This window comes from Gobius niger, assembly GCF_951799975.1.
Source record: "Gobius niger genome assembly, chromosome: 21".
In the NCBI taxonomy this organism is placed as follows: domain Eukaryota; kingdom Metazoa; phylum Chordata; class Actinopteri; order Gobiiformes; family Gobiidae; genus Gobius; species Gobius niger.
In genome coordinates, this window is record NC_136872.1 from 25,923,678 (window position 1) to 25,944,257 (window position 20,580).

General features: G+C 42.9%; 1 protein-coding gene across 1 annotated transcript; it reads left to right on the top strand.

Annotated features, from left to right (window-relative positions):
* Positions 1–2,392: 2,392 nt before the first annotated feature.
* LOC306981076 (uncharacterized protein) lies at positions 2,393–12,729 on the top strand. Its single transcript, XM_079580624.1, has 7 exons — positions 2,393–2,808; positions 8,143–8,418; positions 9,623–9,916; positions 10,217–10,332; positions 10,448–10,582; positions 12,375–12,480; positions 12,633–12,729. The coding sequence occupies exons 1-7, from the start codon at positions 2,400–2,402 to the stop codon at positions 12,716–12,718; spliced, it is 1,422 nt and encodes a 473-aa protein (XP_079436750.1). The 5' UTR covers positions 2,393–2,399; the 3' UTR covers positions 12,719–12,729.
* The last annotated feature ends 7,851 nt before the right edge of the window (positions 12,730–20,580 follow it).

Consider the following 20,580-nt stretch of genomic DNA (forward strand, 5'->3'; position numbering starts at 1 on the left):
GTTACATACTTTTTGCAGTGTGTGGGGAAGTCCGGCAAGATCGGCGTGGCGAAAGACAGCAGAGAAGCAGCCATGTCCTGTCCACCACCTGCAGGCTGAACCGGCAGTGTTGGAAAGACCAGGGGAGGTGGTCCAGAAGCGCCCAGTCCCAGCAGCTCCCTGAACCTCCATGGAAGCCTCTCTGCTTTACCTCTCCCAGAAGCCTCTCTGTTCTACCTCTCCCAGAAGCCTCTCTGCTTTACCTGTCCCAGAAGCCTCTCCAGTCCCCGCTGTGACCTCATGCCGGTGTCCTGGCTTAGCTGCGCAGCACTTTTCCAGTCTCTTCCAGACCTTAAGTCGGCCATCTTCGTTACTTTGGAAGCCACAAACGCCTGCCGCGCATTTGCCGAGTCCGACAGGCGGGTCCTGACCAGAGGGTTACAGAACAGAGGCTCCTCTGCTCCCCGTCCGACAGGCGGGTCCTGACCAGAGGGTTACAGAACAGACGCTCCTCTGCTCCACGTCCGTATGGCTGTTCTCTGGACAACGTCAGCGCTGCTCTCCAGACAGGGCCTTCTCATCACGTTTTCTGTTGCTTTTTGTTGCTTTTCCAGCACATTTTTGTTCTGTTTTCATCCTGTTTTTCTCGCTATTTTGATGCGTTTCTTTTTACACTGCAAAAAGGAATGAACTAGATCAGTATAAACATCTCAGTTTGAGCACAATAATCCAAATTTTAGTTGTTCTGACTGGGTAAGAAGTTGTTGGGCATTTGTCCCAGATTATTTCACTTGTTCTGAGATGTTTCTGTTTCGATATATTTCGTCCTTATTTCAGGTCATTTTCTTTGCCAATGGGGAAAGAAAATTGGTCTTATCTCTATCTTTCTTATTTCAAGCGAGATTTCCCCTAGAACTGGTCTGAAATGTCCTCAAACAAGCAAAGTAAACTCGGTCCGATCAGGAAAAGTTTCTAAATGAGTGAAAAAACAAGATACATTTCCTCAATTCAAGTCATTTAAGCCAATGCTTGATATTTACACTGCAAAAAGTGAAAAATGCAACAAAAATGTGACAAAAATGTGACAAGAATTCAACAAAAATTTGACCAAAAATTCAACAAAAATGCGGAAAAAAATGTGACAAAAATGTGACAAAAATTCAACAAAAAATCAACAAAAATTCAACAAAAAATCAACAAAAATTCAACAAAAAATCAACAAAAAATCAACAAAAATTTCTACAAAAAAATGACAAAAATTCAACAAAAATTCAACAAAAAATTGACCAAAAATTGACCAAAAATTCAACAAAAATGTGACAAAAATGTGACAAAAATTCAACAAAAATGTGACAAAAATTTAACAAAAATGCGACAAAAATTCAACAAAAATGCGACAAAAATTTAACAAAAATGTGACAAAAATTCAACAAAAATTCACCAACAAAAAAGCCCAGTATAAAAAAACATGAATTCAAAAGGAATTCCGTGGAGTATGGTGCACCACAAGGTTCCATTTTGGGACCGTTATTATTTATTATTTATATTAATGATTTTGCTTCTGTTTCTACGACCGCCTTTCCCGCTCTTTTTGCTGATGACGCCAATAAAAAATAAATCAATAAAAAGTCGACCTGGGGAAAATGCTCTCGGTTAAGGCGGGGGGTTAGAGGTTAAAATATGTATTTGTAGAAGTGTCACATTTACGCTAATTTGGGCCAGGCTGGTCAGAGTCCAGGGCTGTTCTTCAGTCCCAGTTGATATTTACACTGCAAAAAGTGAAAAATGCAACAAAAATTTGACAAAAATGTGACAAAAATGTGACAAAAATTCAACAAAAATGTGACAAAAACTCACATTTCAAGCGAGATTTACCCTAGAACTGGTCTGAAATGTCCTCAAACAAGCAAAGGAAACTCGGTTCGATCAGGAAAAGTGTCTAAATGAGTGAAAAAACAAGATACATTTCCTCAATTCAAGTCATTTAAGCCAATGCTTGATATTTACTTTTTACAGTGTAGCTTTTAGATTTGGGTAAAGCTCAGTTGAGGCAGAACTGGTGGCCCTTCTGTGCTCTTCCAGAATGGACATATGGGCCAGGATCACGGTTCTCCTCGAGGTTTCTCTTCTCTCCCACTTGGATCTTCCTTCATCTTCAGTTTGTTTTAATGTGAGGATTTGACTTGTAACTGAATAAGGTCTCAGTTCATGTCGGGATAATCTTACGAAAGATGAAATCTGTGTGTTTTGTTCCTGGCCCGGCCACAATAAGAGTCTGTAACTCACACCTCACACAACAGGGCTGAGTAACCGGATCACAGGGAGATACGAGGCTTTGTCTGAGGAGGATAAAAGGAGCTGGACGCCTGCGTGGTCCTTCACACAGCTGACTTTCACCAGCTCCAGAAGATCCCTCCACGATGAGCACCGGCGTCCTGCTCCTGGCTGCGGTGGCGGCTCTGACCGTCCTGGCCCCGGGTCCCGCTCGGGCGGCGCCCTCCAAAACGCCCTCCCTGGGCGGGTTCTGCACCGTGTGGCTCGAGAAGGTCCAGCGGCACAACGAGGAGAACAAGCACAGGAACGTCAACAAGACCAACTCCAACTACCAAGACTACAAGTACGAGATGATCCCCGACTGCGACGACCACGGCAACTTCCGGCCCAAGCAGTGCCACAGCTTCTCCGAGGGCGACCGCTGGTGCCAGCCCGAGGGCGGGTGCTACCACTACAGCGACGGGGAGACCTGGTGCGTGTGCGTGGACGTGATCTACGGGCACATGGACCAGGACACGCTGAGCCAGGGCGGCGAGGGGCTGCACTGCGACCCGGGTGAGTGAGTCTGCAGGGCTGGGCAGGGGGGTCACAGGGCTGGGCACGGGGGTCACAGCAGGGGCGGACTGGCCATATGTCCATTCTGGAAGAGCACAGAAGGGCCACCAGTCCACTGCAAAAAGTATGTAACTAGATCAGTATAAACATCTTAATCTGAGCACAATAATCCACATTTTAGTTGTTTTGACGAGTTAAGAAGTTGTTGGTCATTTGTCCTGGATTATTTCACTTGTTCTGAGATGTTTCTGACTCGTTTCGATACATTTCGTCCTTATTTCAGGTCATTTTCTTTGCCAATGGGGAAAGAAAGCTGGTCTTATCTCATTGGCAATTTTACTTTCTTATTTCAAGCGAGATTTACCCTAGAACTGGTCTGAAATGTCCTCAAACAAGCAAAGGAAATAAAGTAAACCGATCAGGAAAAGTGTCTCAAAACAAGAAACATTTCCTCAGTTCAAGTCATTTACGTGAAGGAAAACATTCTGCCAATGGGGTCAGCATTTTTTTCTTGCAAAGAATTCTTTTTCCTAGAATATTTTTCTCATCATAAAATAAGGAAGAAGCACTAAATTTAAGCAAATAAATAACTAGAATTAAGCAAAATGTCCTCAGAAAATGGAATAATTTAAGGAAAACATTCTTATTTAGTGAAAAATTAAGGTATTTTACTTAAATGTTGCTTGATTTAAGTAAAATGTTCTAAATTACTCACATTTTTGAGCAAAATGTTCTTAATAAAAACTAATATTTAAGGAAAATATTGCCTGGGGACCCGCCTCCATGATGTGGAACCAGGCTGGAGGATTCACCTATTGTACATGTTTTTAGTGGCAGACACGGGGAGAACATGCTCCACACAGAAAGGCCCCGTCCTGGTGGGAATCGAACCTGTGACCTTCGAGCTGTGAAGCTGAGGCTTTAACCGCTGTGTCTCTCTGTGAGAATCAGTTCTTACATTAAGAGTTGTTGATCATAATAAGAAAAAATATTCTTTGTCTAAAACTGAAGAAGATTCAAAAAGTTTTTCTTTCTTGTTACAAGAAAAATGATCATGTTTTTAGCAAATTTATCTGAACAAGAAATGGCTCGATTTTATTTCCTAAAATAAGATTTTTTTTCTCAAGAAAACTTTGCTCCACAAAACATTATTACTTTTTAGGGAAAAAATAAGAACTTATTTCTTAAAGTAAGACATTTTTGACTTGCTTAGAATCCACTTTTTGCAGTGTTGAAACTGCGTCATGTCTAATCACATGAAAGAAAAATGATCCTAAATTACTGGAAATTTAGGAAATTGGGAACAAAAAATTCCTAAAAACTGTGATAATGAAGCTGTGACGTATTTTCCTGGATCTGTGAGGCTTCTCTCCTGCAGGAGACAGAAACCAAATATGTCTGATTTAGACTAAAATAACTGTTTTCTGCAGTTTTATTGTAAAAGAAGTTTCTTGGTTGTTTCACCTCAAATGACACAAATACAGAATATTTAATCACCATTATTGTTCTGTTTTCTGGTTCTAGACGACAAATCATTTAGCAAAGGTATCGGTATCGGAAAAAAAAAACTGAACAGTGCCCGGCCCTAGACACGAGTCACCTGAACTAGACACAGTATCTGGAACTCGCTCGATGGGAACTGTAGATAGTGTTAGTAAAACAGCTGATGAAGTGAAGTTAACCTCTTAAGGAACAGATTTCATAACGTTCCTCTTCATTCAAACTGCGCTGACTTTAGTGATGTTGAACCGGATCTGGATTGTGGAAACGGCTGGATCGTTTTCCCACAACTCCCTCGAACACAAGAGAAAGAGTTCTGCTCTAAAGTCAAAGCAGAAACGTGCCTTTGATATAGTGAGTTTTCTGGCTGGAACATTACATTAAAAAGAGCCAGTCTTCTGAACGGCTCTTTGAAACGACTGGATCCTGAAGAGTCCAGGAAGTCCCATCACATTGCATGATGGTTAGTGCTAGATCGTCTGCTCCGGAGGGACAGTCTGCTGTGAAAACATGAGATACCATGACACAAATCAACCTCTTACCCCCCGACAAAACCAAATCCATTCTCTCCTCTATGCCATGTCACTTTTTATTTCCCTTATGTGTTTTTGTCACTTTTTTATTACTTTTTTGCTGGATTTTTGTCACTTTTTTATTACTTTTTTGCTGGATTTTTGTCACTTTTTTATTACTTTTTTGCTGGATTTTTGTCACTTTTTTCGCTGGATTTTTGTCACTTTTTTGTTGAGATTTTGTCATTTTTTCGCTGGATTTTTGTCACTTTTTTATTACTTTTTTGCTGGATTTTTGTCTTTTTTTTGCTGGATTTTTGTCTTTTTTTTGCTGGATTTTTTCCTTTTTTTGCTGGATTTTTGTCTTTTTTTTGCTGGATTTTTGTCTCTTTTTTGCTGGATTTTTGTCTCTTTTTTGCTGGATTTTTGTCTCTTTTTTGCTGGATTTTTGTCACTTTTTTGTTGAGTTTTTATAATTTTTGTCGCTTCTTTTAGTCACTTTTGAGCTTTTTTTGTTGCGTTTACATCCTCATTTTCTTCTCGTTTTTTGCCTCTGTTTTGAAGCAGCTTTTAGATTTGGAGAATTTGGAGAAAACATGTTCAGGTGGGAGATAACAGGTTAAGGTTAGGGCCAGGGAAATTGTTAACTTTAGGGTAAGGATTAGGATTATTTGTATTTTTACTCATAGATCTGTACGAAATCACAGCAGACCGTCCCTCCCGAGCAGACGATCTAGCACTAACCTTGCATGATTTGTCTCTGCATTTGTAAAGAGGCAGTTCGGTTGGACGGCTAAAGTCCCACTGAGAGTCAGAATCTGTGTTTCAGGGGCGTCCGGGCCCCGGGGAGGACCCTGGTGCATGGGTTCCCAAAGTGGGGAGCACGAGGCGTCGGGGTCTCAAGGTAATTTCAAGACTTTCAAACCATCTCTCTGACGCTGCATCTTTTTAAACTCCGATCGAGGCTGCAGGTCAAGCACCTTCCACCTGCTGGTCCTGCTGAGACCCGAGAGTTTGTCTGCTGTGCGTTTTATAACTGTTCTATTTGGGATAAGTAGGACCTGATAGGTATAATAACGGAAATGTGATGTTGTACAGGAAGGAGTTTTTGCAGAAAATGATGTCGTCATGTGAGGACAGTGGGTCTGTCATAACCTTAGGAAATATCATTTGCTGTTAAAGGAACAGGCCAGTAGGGCTGCTCGATTATTGAAAAAATAATAATCACGATTATTTTTGTCATAATTGAAATCACGATTATTCAAACGATTATTTGTTGCCTTTAAAAAAAATCCATTAAAAAAATGACAAAAATCCATTAAAAAAATGACAAAAATCCAGCAAAAAAGTGACAAAAATCCAGCAAAAAAGTGACAAAAATCCATCAAAAAAGTGACAAAAATCCATCAAAAAAATGACAAAAATCCATCAAAAAAATGACAAAAATCCATCAAAAAAGTGACAAAAATCCAGCAAAAAAAGACAAAAATCCATAAAAAAATGACAAAAATCCATTTTAAAAAAGTGACAAAAATCCATCAAAAAAAGTGACAAAAATCCATCAAAAAAGTGACAAAAATCCATCAAAAAAATGACAAAAATCCAGCAAAAAAGTGACAAAAATCCCAAAATTAAAAATTAGAAAAAAGAAAATTGAACAAAAAAAAAAAATGAAAAAGAAAATTGAAAAAAAATAAATAAAATTATAATCGATTTTTTGCGATTATGCTAATTTTGTAATCGTTTACTGTTGTAATCGAAATCGTAATCGAATTTCGATTAATTGCACAGCCCTACAGGCCAGCGTTTTTCCATACTGAGATATGTTCTTACCTGAGCTGTGACGAGTTCTTTAGGACCTGTCTGATCTTCAGTCACGTAAACACAGCGCAGACGGCGTTAGCATTTAGCCTCTCCCTCTCTCCTCTATAGCTCCAAAACAGGTCAAGATAGAAGCTACCAAGCTCTTCCACGTTTTCCCTATTTAAATATGGTTACGTGAAGTGTTCCACTACAAAGTATAATTACACACAATTAAACAATGTGGATTTTCTAAGCGGATAAAAGGGGGACTATATTGTAAGGCGTAATAATACCAGGAGTAGTTTGGCATCCGCACAGTAAAGAGAAGATTACTGCGCGGATGCCAAATTTCTAAAAACAAGGGAAAAAATGTTAAAATGAGACGTTTTGTCTTGTTTGAAGGAAAACATTCTACCAATGGGGTCAGTGTTTTTTTCTTGCTAAGAATTATTTTTCCTAGAATATTTTTCTCATCATAAAACAAGAAAGAAACACTAAATTTAAGCAAATAAATAACTAGAATTAAGCAAAATGTACCAAGAAAATGGAATAATTTAAGGAAAACATTCTTATTCAGTGACAAATTGTGGGTATTTCACTTAAATGTTGCTTGATTTAAGTAAAATGTTCTAAATGACTCTTCTTAATAAATACTCTCTCCATGATGTGGAGCCAGATGGCTGGAGGATTCACCTATTGTACATGTTTTTAGTGGTAGGGGAAACGTACACGGGGAGAACATGCTCCACACAGAAAGGCCCCGTCCTGGTGGGAATCGAACCCAGGACCTTCGAGCTGTGAAGCTGAGGCTCTAACCGCTGTGCCACCGAGCCGCCAACTGTAAAGAATGGAATGTTTTATCTCTCTGTGAGAATCAGTTCTTACATTAAGAGTTGTTGATCTTAGTTTTTCTTAAAATAAGAAAAAATATTCTTTGTCTAAAACTGAAGAAGATTCAAAAGGTTTTTCTTTCTCGTTACAAGAAAAATGATCATGTTTTTTAGCAAATTTATCTGAACAAGAAATGGCCAGATTTGATTTCTTAAAATAAGATTTGCTCCACAAAACATTATTACTTTTTAGTGAAAAAATAAGAACTTATTTCTTAAAGTAAGACATTTTTTACTTGCTTAGAATCCACTTTTTGCAGTGTGGAGTATGGTGCACCACAAGGTTCAATTTTGGGACCTTTATTATTTATTTTTTATATTAATGATTTTGCTTCTGTTTCTACGACCGCCTTTCCTGTTCTTTTTGCTGATGATGCCGATCAAAAACAAATAAATAAAAAGTCGACCTGGGGAAAATGCACTCGGTTAATGTTAAGGCGGGGGGTTAGAGGTTAAATGATGTATTTGTGGAAGTGTCACAATTACGCTAATTTGGGCCAGGCTGGTCAGAGTCCAGGGCTGTTTTTCAGTCCCAGTCCGCCGACCTATTGTACATGTTTTAGTCGAACACGTGGAGAACCTCAGGAATCAAACCCGTGACGTTCTGTCTCTGTCTCCGATCTCCGCAGACCACAGGGTGCCCATGAAGTGCCACGAGTGGACGGAAACGATCCACTACGACAACGAGCACGGCAAACACGAGATGGTCCCGGAGTGCGACGACCACGGGAACTTCAAACCCAAACAGTGCCACGTCTTCACCGCCGACGACGAGTGGTGCCAGCCCGGCGGCGCCTGCTTCCACTTCAGGGAGGGCGAGCGCTGGTGCGGCTGCGTGGACCCTGTGAGCGGAGAGCCCGACATGGCGTCCATCACCCAGGGAGGCGACGACCTGCACTGCGAAGGTCAGACCAACGCATCTTTACAGCTGGATTTAAAGGAACAGGCCAGCGTTTTTACACACTGAGATATGTTCTTACCTGAGCTGTGACGAGTTCTTTAGGACCTGTCTGATCTTCAGTCACGTAAACACAGCGCAGACGGCGTTAGCATTTAGCCTCTCCCTCTCTCCTCTATAGCTCCAAAACAGGTCAAGATAGAAGCTACCAAGCTCTTCCACGTTTTCCCTATTTAAATATGGTTACGTGAAGTGTTCCACTACAAAGTATAATTACACACAATTAAACTATGTGGATTTTCTAAGCGGATAAAAGGGGGAACTATATTGTAAGGCGTAATAATACCAGGAGTAATTTGAAATCCGCGCAGTAATCTTCACTTTACTGAGCGGATGCCAAAGAAGCAGCTTCTGCTTCTTGTTTCTGTAAAAGCAGGAGCGTCTGGAACTTTTCTAACAGCCTCAAATCTCCAAAGGTTTTACATCGAGGAACTGAATCAACCACGAGGAAAATGTTTTCTTAACCCCTTAACTCCCACCTGAACCGAGCACATTTTCTCCAGTTTGGCTTTACCCCAATCCAAAAGCTTCTGGAAAAAAGGTGTGAAAATAGCAACAAAACTGAGACGAAAACAATGATGGAAATGTGACAAAAAAGCGACGAAAATTTGATGAAAAAAATGACAAAAATATGAACAAAATGTGATAAAAATTTGACAAAAAAATAACAAAAATGTGCCAAAAAATTGATTAACAATTGACAAAAATGTGACCAAAAAAATGAAAAAAATATGAAAAAAATGAGCTGAATACCCAACAAAAAAATGATGGAAAAAAAATCTGACGGCGTGAGAAAAAAAGATCCTCTCGGTTCCGGCGGGAGTTAAGAGGTTAAATGATCTTGAATGAACAAGAATGTACCTGCGTCAGAGAAGGGTCTTTATCTACTCCGTGTCCGAGCAGGAAACGTTAGTGTTGCTGACGAAGCCTTTCGGATGAAGAGGCGGGTTAGAAACTGCTCCAAACATCCTGGCCTAAAGTGCAAAGAGCCCCCATGATGAAACTGACAGACCTCTCGGTTCTTTCTAAGAGGCAGAGCTTACACAATGAGTGATGGATCAAACACTTGTATCACTTGTATCACATGTACAGTTTATGAAACGAAAAGCTAAAGACTTAAAAACACTTATAAAGACTGACTCTGTTTCCAGTCCATGTAGAGTCCGGAATATGCCACGTGTGGAACGAGAAGATCCGCAATCACGCCGAGTACAGCAAAAACGAGGTGGAGCTGGACTGTGACGCACACGGGAACTTTGTGCCAAAGCAGTGCCACGTCTTCATCAAAGACGAGTCGTACTGTGACCCGCACGACCACTGCTACCACTTCAACGAGGGCGAGCAGTGGTGCATCTGTGTCCACCCCACCACCGGGGACATGGACAAGGACTCCATGACCAAAGGAGACCACCTGCACTGCGATCAGCACGGGCACCAGGTACCAGGTGAGGTCCATCGCCACATGGTCAGCACCACATGGTCAGCACCACATGGTCATCACCACATGGTCATCACCACATGGTCATCACCACATGGTTTAGGTTCATCACCACATGGTCATCACCACATGTTCATCACCACATGGTCATCACCACATGTTCATCACCACATGGTCATCACCACATGGTCATCACCACCTGGAGACGTCAGGTTAGCTTTATAACCTGACGTCTCCAGGTGGTGATGAAAAGACCAAGTTGAAACTTTAGACAAAGAATTGAATGAAATGTCTTTGTACCAAACAGCCCCAGATGTTGCTGGAAAGCCGTGCTGCCCTGAGCACTGGACTCACTTTGAAGAACACGGACACGAGCACTGCTTCAGGTTCATCGACTCCCCCAAGACCTGGGTGGAAGCTGAGGTACTACTACTGCTAATACTACTACTGCCATTACTACTAATACTGCTAATACTACTACTGCCATTACTACTACTACTACTACTACTTCTTTAACCCCTGTGCTCGTCTGTGTCAGAGTTACTGTCAGTTCGAGGGTGGACGCCTGGCCTCCATCCACTGTAAAGAAACAGACCGCTTCCTCCAGGGCCTGACCCGAGCAGACACCCATGACTTCCCCCTGAGCTGGGTCGGAGGACACAACACCGTCCAGGTACTGCCCGGTCCAGACGACTCCTTTAGACCTGTTTCTGTCTCTTTAAAACCTGTTTCTGTCTCTTTAAGACCAGTTCCTGTCTCTATAAGACCTGTTTCTGTCTCTTTAAGACCAGTTTCTGTCTCTTTAAGACCTGTGTTTGTCTCTTTAAGACCTGTTTCTGTCTCTTTAAGACCTGTTTCTGTCTCTTTAAGACCAGTTTCTGTCTCTTTAAGACCTGTGTTTGTCTCTTTAAGGCCTGTTTCTGTCTCTTTAAGACCTGTTTCTGTCTCTTTAAGACCTGTTTCTGTCTCTTTAAGGCCTGTGTTTGTCTCTTTAAGACCTGTTTCTGTCTCTTTAAGACCAGTTTCTGTCTCTTTAAGACCTGTGTTTGTCTCTTTAAGACCTGTTTCTGTCTCTTTAAGACCTGTTTCTGTCTCTTTAAGACCTGTTTCTGTCTCTTTAAGACCAGTTCCTGTCTCTATAAGACCTGTTTCTGTCTCTTTAAGACCAGTTTCTGTCTCTTTAAGACCTGTGTTTGTCTCTTTAAGACCTGTTTCTGTCTCTTTAAGACCTGTTTCTGTCTCTTTAAGACCTGTTTCTGTCTCTTTAAGACCTGTTTCTGTCTCTTTAAGACCAGTTTCTGTCTCTTTAAGACCAGTTTCTGTCTCTTTAAGACCTGTGTTTGTCTCTTTAAGACCTGTTTCTGTCTCTTTAAGACCAGTTTCTGTCTCTTTAAGACCTGTGTTTGTCTCTTTAAGACCTGTTTCTGTCTCTTTAAGACCTGTTTCTGTCTCTTTAAGACCTGTTTCTGTCTCTTTAAGACCAGTTCCTGTCTCTATAAGACCTGTTTCTGTCTCTTTAAGACCAGTTTCTGTCTCTTTAAGACCTGTGTTTGTCTCTTTAAGACCTGTTTCTGTCTCTTTAAGACCTGTTTCTGTCTCTTTAAGACCTGTTTCTGTCTCTTTAAGGCCTGTGTTTGTCTCTTTAAGACCTGTTTCTGTCTCTTTAAGGCCTGTGTTTGTCTCTTTAAGACCTGTTTCTGTCTCTTTAAGACCTGTTTCTGTCTCTTTAAGGCCTGTGTTTGTCTCTTTAAGACCTGTTTCTGTCTCTTTAAGACCAGTTTCTGTCTCTTTAAGACCTGTTTCTGTCTCTTTAAGGCCTGTGTTTGTCTCTTTAAGACCTGTTTCTGTCTCTTTAAGACCTGTTTCTGTCTCTTTAAGACCTGTTCCTGTCTCTTTAAGACCTGTTTCTGTCTCTTTAAGACCTGTTTCTGTCTCTTTAAGACCTGTTTCTGTCTCTTTAAGGCCTGTGTTTGTCTCTTTAAGACCTGTTTCTGTCTCTTTAAGACCAGTTTCTGTCTCTTTAAGACCTGTGTTTGTCTCTTTAAGACCTGTTTCTGTCTCTTTAAGACCTGTTTCTGTCTCTTTAAGACCTGTTTCTGTCTCTTTAAGACCTGTTTCTGTCTCTTTAAGACCTGTTCCTGTCTCTTTAAGACCTGTTTCTGTCTCTTTAAGACCTGTTTCTGTCTCTTTAAGACCTGTTCCTGTCTCTTTAAGACCTGTTCCTGTCTCTTTAAGACCTGTTTCTGTCTCTTTAAGACCTGTTTCTGTCTCTTTAAGACCTGTTTCTGTCTCTTTAAAACCTGTTCCTGTCTCTTTAAGGCCTGTGTTTGTCTCTTTAAGACCTGTGTTTGTCTCTTTAAGGCCTGTTTCTGTCTCTTTAAGACCTGTTTCTGTCTCTTTCAGACCTGTTTCTGTCTCTTTAAGACCAGTTCCTGTCTCTTTAAGACCTGTGTTTGTCTCCTCAGGCCTGTTTCTGGATGTGGTCTGATGGTCTGACCTTCGACTACGAGAACTGGGCAAACGAGGAGTGTAGGACCCGCGAGCACAGCTGCCTCCGCATCAACTCTGGATGTAATTCAAGTAAATCTCTCTTCACCAGTTGATTGATTTAAAGTTAAAGTGATTTAAACTTTAAAGCTTTTTAATGAACTTATTGGCTTCATATTGTTTGTTTGTTTGTTTTGTCCAAACTCTCGGCCGATCGTTTCCTTTGTGTTTTTCAGACCAGCTCAAGTGGAGCTCCGGCTGCTGCAACGAGACGCTGCCGTTCGTCTGCGCCATCGAGGCCGAGTGCGGGCACCACTGGTAACCCGGGACCGGGGACCGGGATCAGACCTGGACCGGGATCAGACCTGGACCGGGATCACACCTGGACCGGGATCACACCTGGACCGGGATCAGACCTGGACCGGGATCAGACCTGGACCGGGATCAGACCTGGACTGGGCCGGATCAGAGCTTTAGACCTCTTAGGGAACGCTGATTTCAGAAATGGAGTTAGAAGCTGTTCAGATCTGTAGCTCATCAATAAAGCAGAATAAAAAAACACTTTCTGACTCACTTTGTTTCTGGTTTGTCTGTGGGACCAGCCTGTTAGCATAGATCCCAGGGGAAGGGGAAGTGACATCACCGACAGCTGCTGTTCTTCTTCTTTAAGGTTATTGGCAGACGACAGGCAAACAAAAGCACATGTCGCCCCCTACTGTTTTACATATGCAACAACATAGTGTCCAAATAAAGACATTTAAGGAGAGAAAAAGAAGAGAGAAACCCAGATGAACCTTCACATTTCCCTTTAGCTTTACTTTATCTCAACAGCTGGTTCATAAAGCTACAGTAATGATCCAGGTGGCTTAAGTTTCTACTAAATGAAAACAAAAGCACAAACTGTCTTCATTTAATCTGTTGCTTTAACACACCAACATACAGGGGCGGACTGGGACTGAAAAACATCCTAACCTAAAATCCTAACCTAACGACCCTGATCTAACCCGAATCCTAACCTAACGACCCTGATCTAAACCGAATCCTAACCTAACGACCCCGATCTAAACCGAATCCTAACCAAACGACCCTGATCTAACCCGAATCCTGACCTAACGACCCTGATCTAAACCGAATCCTAACCTAACGACCCCGATCTAAACCGAATCCTAACCAAACGACCCTGATCTAACCCGAATCCTGACCTAACGACCCTGATCTAAACCGAATCCTAACCTAACGACTTTAATCTAAACCGAATCCTAACCTAACGACCCTGATCTAAACCGAATCCTAACCTAACGACCCTGATCTAAACCGAATCCTAACCTAACGACCCTGATCTAAACCGAATCCTAACCTAATGACCCTGATCTAAACCGAATCCTAACCTAACGACCCTGATCTAAACCGAATCCTAACCTAACGACCCTGATCTAAACCGAATCCTAACCAAACGACCCTGATCTAACCCGAATCCTGACCTAACGACCCTGATCTAAACCGAATCCTAACCTAACGACCCTGATCTAAACCGAATCCTAACCTAACGACCCTGATCTAAACCGAATCCTAACCTAACGACCCTGATCTAAACAGAATCCTAACCTAATGACCCTGATCTAAACCGAATCCTAACCTAACGACCCTGATCTAAACCGAATCCTAACCTAACGACCCTGATCTAAACCGAATTCTAACCTAACGACCCTGATCTAAACCGAATCCTAACCTAACGACCCTGATCTAAACCGAATCCTAACCTAACGACCCTGATCTAAACCGAATCCTAACCTAACGACCCTGATCTAAACCGAATCCTAACCAAACGACCCTGATCTAACCCGAATCCTAACCAAACGACCCTGATCTAAACCGAATCCTAACCTAACGACCGTGATCTAAACCGAATCCTAACCTAACGACCCTGATCTAAACCGAATCCTAATCTAACGACCCTGATCTAAACCGAATCCTAACCAAACGACCCTGATCTAACCCGAATCCTAACCAAACGACCCTGATCTAAACCGAATCCTAACCTAACGACCGTGATCTAAACCGAATCCTAACCTAACGACCGTGATCTAAACCGAATCCTAACCTAACGACCCTGATCAAACCCGAATCCTAACCTAACGACCCTGATCTAAACCGAATCCTAACCTAACGACCCTGATCTAACCCGAATCCTAACCTAACGACCCTGATCTAAACCGAATCCTAACCAAACGACCCTGATCTAAACCGAATCCTAACCTAACGACTTTAATCTAAACCGAATCCTAACCTAATGACCCTGATCTAACCCGAATCCTAACCTAACGACCCTGATCTAAACCGAATCCTAACCTAATGACCCTGATCTAACCCGAATCCTAACCTAACGACCCTGATCTAACCCGAATCCTAACCTAACGACCCTGATCTAAACCGAATCCTAACCTAACGACCCTGATCTAACCCGAATCCTAACCTAACGACCCTGATCTAACCCGAATCCTAACCTAACGACCCTGATCTAAACCCAATCCTAACCTAACGACCCTGATCTAACCCGAATCCTAACCTAACGACCCTGATCTAAACCCAATCCTAACCTAACGACCCTGATCTAAACCGAATCCTAACCTAACGACCCTGATCTAAACCGAATCCTAACCTAACGACCCTGATCTAAACCGAATCCTAACCTAACGACTTTAATCTAAACCGAATCCTAACCTAACGACCCTGATCTAAACCCAATCCTAACCTAACGACCCTGATCTAAACCGAATCCTAACCTAACGACCCTGATCTAACCCGAATCCTAACCTAACGACCCTGATCTAACCCGAATCCTGACCTAACGACGCTGATCTAAACCGAATCCAAACCTAACGACTTTAATCTAAACCGAATCCTAACCTAACGACCCTGATCTAACCCGAATCCTAACCTAACGACCCTGATCTAAACCGAATCCTAACCTAACGACTTTAATCTAAACCGAATCCTAACCTAACGACCCTCATCTAACCCGAATCCTAACCTAACGACCCTGATCTAAACCGAATCCTAACCTAACGACCCTGATCTAAACCCAATCCTAACCTAACGACCCTGATCTAAACAGAATCCTAACCTAACGACTTTAATCTAAACCGAATCCTAACCTAATGACCCTGATCTAACCCGAATCCTAACCTAACGACCCTGATCTAAACCGAATCCTAACCTAATGACCCTGATCTAACCCGAATCCTAACCTAACGACCCTGATCTAACCCGAATCCTAACCTAACGACCCTGATCTAAACCCAATCCTAACCTAACGACCCTGATCTAACCCGAATCCTAACCTAACGACCCTGATCTAAACCCAATCCTAACCTAACGACCCTGATCTAAACCGAATCCTAACCTAACGACCCTGATCTAAACCGAATCCTAACCTAACGACCCTGATCTAAACCGAATCCTAACCTAACGACTTTAATCTAAACCGAATCCTAACCTAACGACCCTGATCTAACCCGAATCCTAACCTAACGACCCTGATCTAACCCGAATCCTAACCTAACGACCCTGATCTAAACCGAATCCTAACCTAACGACCCTGATCTAAACCGAATCCTAACCCAACGACCCTGATCTAAACCGAATCCCAACCTAACGACCCTGATCTAACCCGAATCCTAACCTAACGACCATGATCTAAACCGAATCCTAACCTAACGACCCTGATCTAAACCGAATCCCAACCTAACGACCCTGATCTAACCCGAATCCTAACCTAACGACCCTGATCTAAACCGAATCCTAACCCAACGACCCTGATCTAAACCGAATCCCAACCTAACGACCCTGATCTAACCCGAATCCTAACCTAACGACCATGATCTAAACCGAATCCCAACCTAACGACCCTGATCTAACCCAAATCCTAACCTAACGACCCTGATCTAAACCGAATCCTAACCTAACGACCCTGATCTAACCCGAATCCTAACCTAACGACCCTGATCTAAATCGAATCCTAACCTAACGACCCTGATCGAACCCGAATCCTAACCTAACGACCCTGATCTAAACCCAATCCTAACCTAACGACCCTGATCTAAACCGAATCCTAACCTAACGACCCTGATCTAAACCGAATCCTAACCAAACGACCCTGATCAAACCCGAATCCCAACCAAACGACCCTGATCTAACCCGAATCCTAACCAAACGACCCTGATCTAACCCGAATCCTAACCTAATGACCCTGATCTAAACCGAATCCTAACCTAACGACCCTGATCTAAACCGAATCCTAACCTAACGACCCTGATCTAAACCGAATCCTAACCTAACGATCCTGATCTAAACCGAATCCTAACCAAACGACCCTGATCTAAACCGAATCCTAACCTAACGACCCTGATCTAACCCGAATCCTAACCTAACGACCCTGATCTAACCCGAATCCTAACCTAACGACCCTGATCTAAACCGAATCCTAACCTAACGACCCTGATCTAACCCGAATCCTAACCTAACGACCCTGATCTAACCCGAATCCTAACCTAACGACCCTGATCTAAACCGAATCCTAACCTAACGACCCTGATCTAAACCGAATCCTAACCTAACGAAGAGAGAAGCAGCAGAGACAGAGAAAATCGTGTCTTCCTTTATTTATGATGAATGTGTGATATATAATAAGTTTAAGTTTAATGGTTTTGTATAGCCCTATATCACAGCTGCACCAAACATTAAGGCAATAAAACAGAGCAATAAATATGACAATTAAAAGTTCAGGTGAATCCAGGCAAATATAATGTCCAATAGGAGGCAGCAACGAGCGGCGTGGGCGTCCCCCGTCCTTAGACTCTCCAGTACGGCGAGGAAAAACTCAAAAACCCGGCAGGAGAAAAGAGAAACCTTGGGGAGAACCACAGAAGGAGAGATCCACTCCCATGGACGGACAGGCTATAGAGACCCAGGGCCGAAGGATCCCTCAGCAGACGGGCCAAGATCACAGACCGTCCAGTCCTCAGATTCCAGAATGCAGGTTCCTCTGTTCACCCAGGTTCCTCCATTCGATCTAGACAGGCACTCCCGAGGGGGGGGGACAGGAGACGCCATGTGAATAGTGATGAACAGACTACAGATAAATTAAATATTGTATCATGATAAGGACAAAGTCTGCAGTAAGAAGAAGAGGATAGAGCTCAGTGGACCGTACTTCCCACAGCAGTGTTTCTCCTGAGGCAGCTTTACTTCAGGCTGAGGGTCAGAGCTTTACTTCAGGCTGAGGGTCAGAGCTTTACTTCAGGCTGTGGGTCAGAGCTTTACTTCAGGCTGAGGGTCAGAGCTTTACTTCAGGCTGAGGGTCAGAGCTTTACTTCAGGCTGAGGGTCAGAGCTTTACTTCAGGCTGAGGAACAGAGCTTTACTTCAGGCTGAGGGTCAGAGCTTTACTTCAGGCTGTGGGTCAGAGCTTTACTTCAGGCTGTGGGTCAGAGCTTTACTTCATTCATTTCATTCATTCAATCTTTATTAAGGACACAAGTGAGAACACATGATCCATACCTATGTTTAAAAGAAAAAAAAAAAAAATTTCTTCAGGCTCAGGGTCAGAGCTTTACTCCCCCCCCCCCCCCCCCCTGCCGGGTTTTTGAGTTTTTCCTTGCCGTGCTGGAGAGTCTAAGGACGGGGGACGCCCACGCCGCTCGTCGCCGCCTCCTATTGGACATTATATTTGCCTGGATTCACCTGAACTTTAAATTGTCATATTTATTGCTCTGTTTTATTGCCTTAATGTTTGTTGCAGCTGTGAGGCCACTTCTGTTGTGATATTGGGCTATACGAAACCATTAAACTTGAAACTTGAAAAACAACAACACTGCTTCTGGTCTGACACTGGGATAAATCCATGGTTCTGTCCCGGGTAAACTGGACGTCTGGTCACCCTGTCCTAGGATCACTGGGGCACCCAAACAACCCCATAAGGAGCAGTTCAGGGGTCACAGTGTCGCATTATTGACCTAACCTGAGATAAAGCCTGCTGTAACTGTGTCACCGTAACCCAAGCCTCTCCTCTGGTCATTGTTTCATGGTTTTGTGGCGAATCGGGCGACGCCTTTTTCACCAGGAAGAGGATCTTTTACGACCGGAGCTTTGGGGAAAAACATCAGATATAAAAGAATATTGTGGACGGCCAAAGATGAAGACGATCCCACGACACGCGATCGGGCTTTTGTTTAGACGCTTCTGGCACCGAGCGGGCCTGACCTGACCGGGACCAGGCGGGACTTCCTCAGAGGCCCCGGGGTCCGACCGACCCGGCTCTTTCAGGTCAACGACCCGGACTCGAGAGCAGGCGACGAAAACGAGGATGAAAATACAACAAGAAGAAGAAGAAGAAGAAGAAGATCTTTATTTATATAGCGCCTTTCACAGACATATAGTCACAAAGCGCTTTACATGAGACAATTGTACATTCACTCCATACTCGGTGATGGAAAGCTACGTAAAGAAGCAGCAGAAGAGCGATAAAAACATGGTGGAAAAGCAACAATAACGAAGAAGAAGAAGAAGAAGAAAAAGCGACAAAAACGTGACTAAAAATTAACAAAGTGACGAGAACAAAGAGCAATGAAGCAACAACAAAGGACAAAAACAACATGTGACCGGATGCGCCAATAACACAACCAAATAGTCACCATCAGTTAAGATAAGATAATCCTTTATTGATCTCACCTGTTACAGTCGGCTCAGTAAGATCACTCAGAATGTGCAAAAACAGACAGGAAAATGTGCCAACAGTTAAATAGAATAAACACGAGGTGTATCTCATGTACAATAAGTAAAGCAACAATCTTAGGGGGCAGAAATATAACAATAGGGGAATAATAATAAATGAAAATAGGATGAAAAATTAGAACAGGTCATATAAGTAGAATATCCGGGTGTAAAGTTACAGTCCTAGTTAGGGCTGGGTACCCTTAAACAGTACCTACCAAACTTTTTTTTTTCGGTGCGAATTTTCGGTACTTTTTCTCTCCAAACGACAATAAATGATCCGCAGTGAGTCTAAAAAAGCCTGAACTCATGAGCAGCTTCAGCACAAATGCAGAAGCGAAGCAAAGCAGAGCCGCGGTCTGAGCCAGGACTAAACCAGGACTAAACCAGGACTTACAGTAAACTGGTTAAAAACCAGGACTAAACCAGACTCTCTCAGTCTGCCACTGAGAGAGCTCCTCAGCTCCTCTACACTCCCGTGCAGTGGGTGGAGGTGTTGTCCATGATGGAGGTGAGCTTGGCTAACACCCTCCTGTCCCTCACCTCCTCCACAGAGTCCAGGGGGCAGCCCAGGACGGAGCTGGCCCTCCTGACCAGCACACAGTCAGTGAAACCCTTGTCATATGTTTCATAAGGTTTCCACAAATATATAGTTTCCTTTTTCTCCAGACGAAATTTGTCTTAAATGTTAGTCTATCGGAGGACTCTCGCTACAACGTCAACGTCAACCCAATTTTCAAAGCTTGTTACCAGGACTTACAAACCGAAATTCATCTGTTGAAATAGGTCGACTATGACTATTACTTTTTTATAAATGAAACTGATTATAACACCGACTGGAGGAACCACAGGAACCATCCACCCCTCAACCAGAAGGACATCGCTTTGAACCAGCAAAAAAGCAAAAAATAAACTTTCTATCATAATTACACAGTCTCGAGAATGAACTGGAAACTGGTTCAAGCCAGGCAGTCCTTGTTTGAACCAGTTTCCAGTTCACCTCGGGATAACTTTACACCGGATCAAATCCTAAAATCTTTGTGTTTTTGTTTATGAAAGTCGCCACAATAAGAGTCTGAAACCAACACCTGACACAATGAGAGCGTGTAACCCTAACACGTCGCACTTCGCTCTGAAAAGGGCGGTAAACGGAGTCGATCAGAGTCTTTGTTTGAGGAGGATAAAAGGCGGAGGAGCCGGACGCCTGCACGGTCCTTCAGCACCGACGATCCTCGACTCTCCACGACGATCCTCGACTCTCCACGACGCTCCTCGACTCTCCACGACGATCCTTAACTCTCCACAACTCTCCAAGACTCTCCACAGGCTCCACGGTAAGAACTTATTATTATGTGAGACAAATAAACTGGTAAAAGATAACACAGTCTTGCCTTACTCCCCTCTGTAAGTTCAG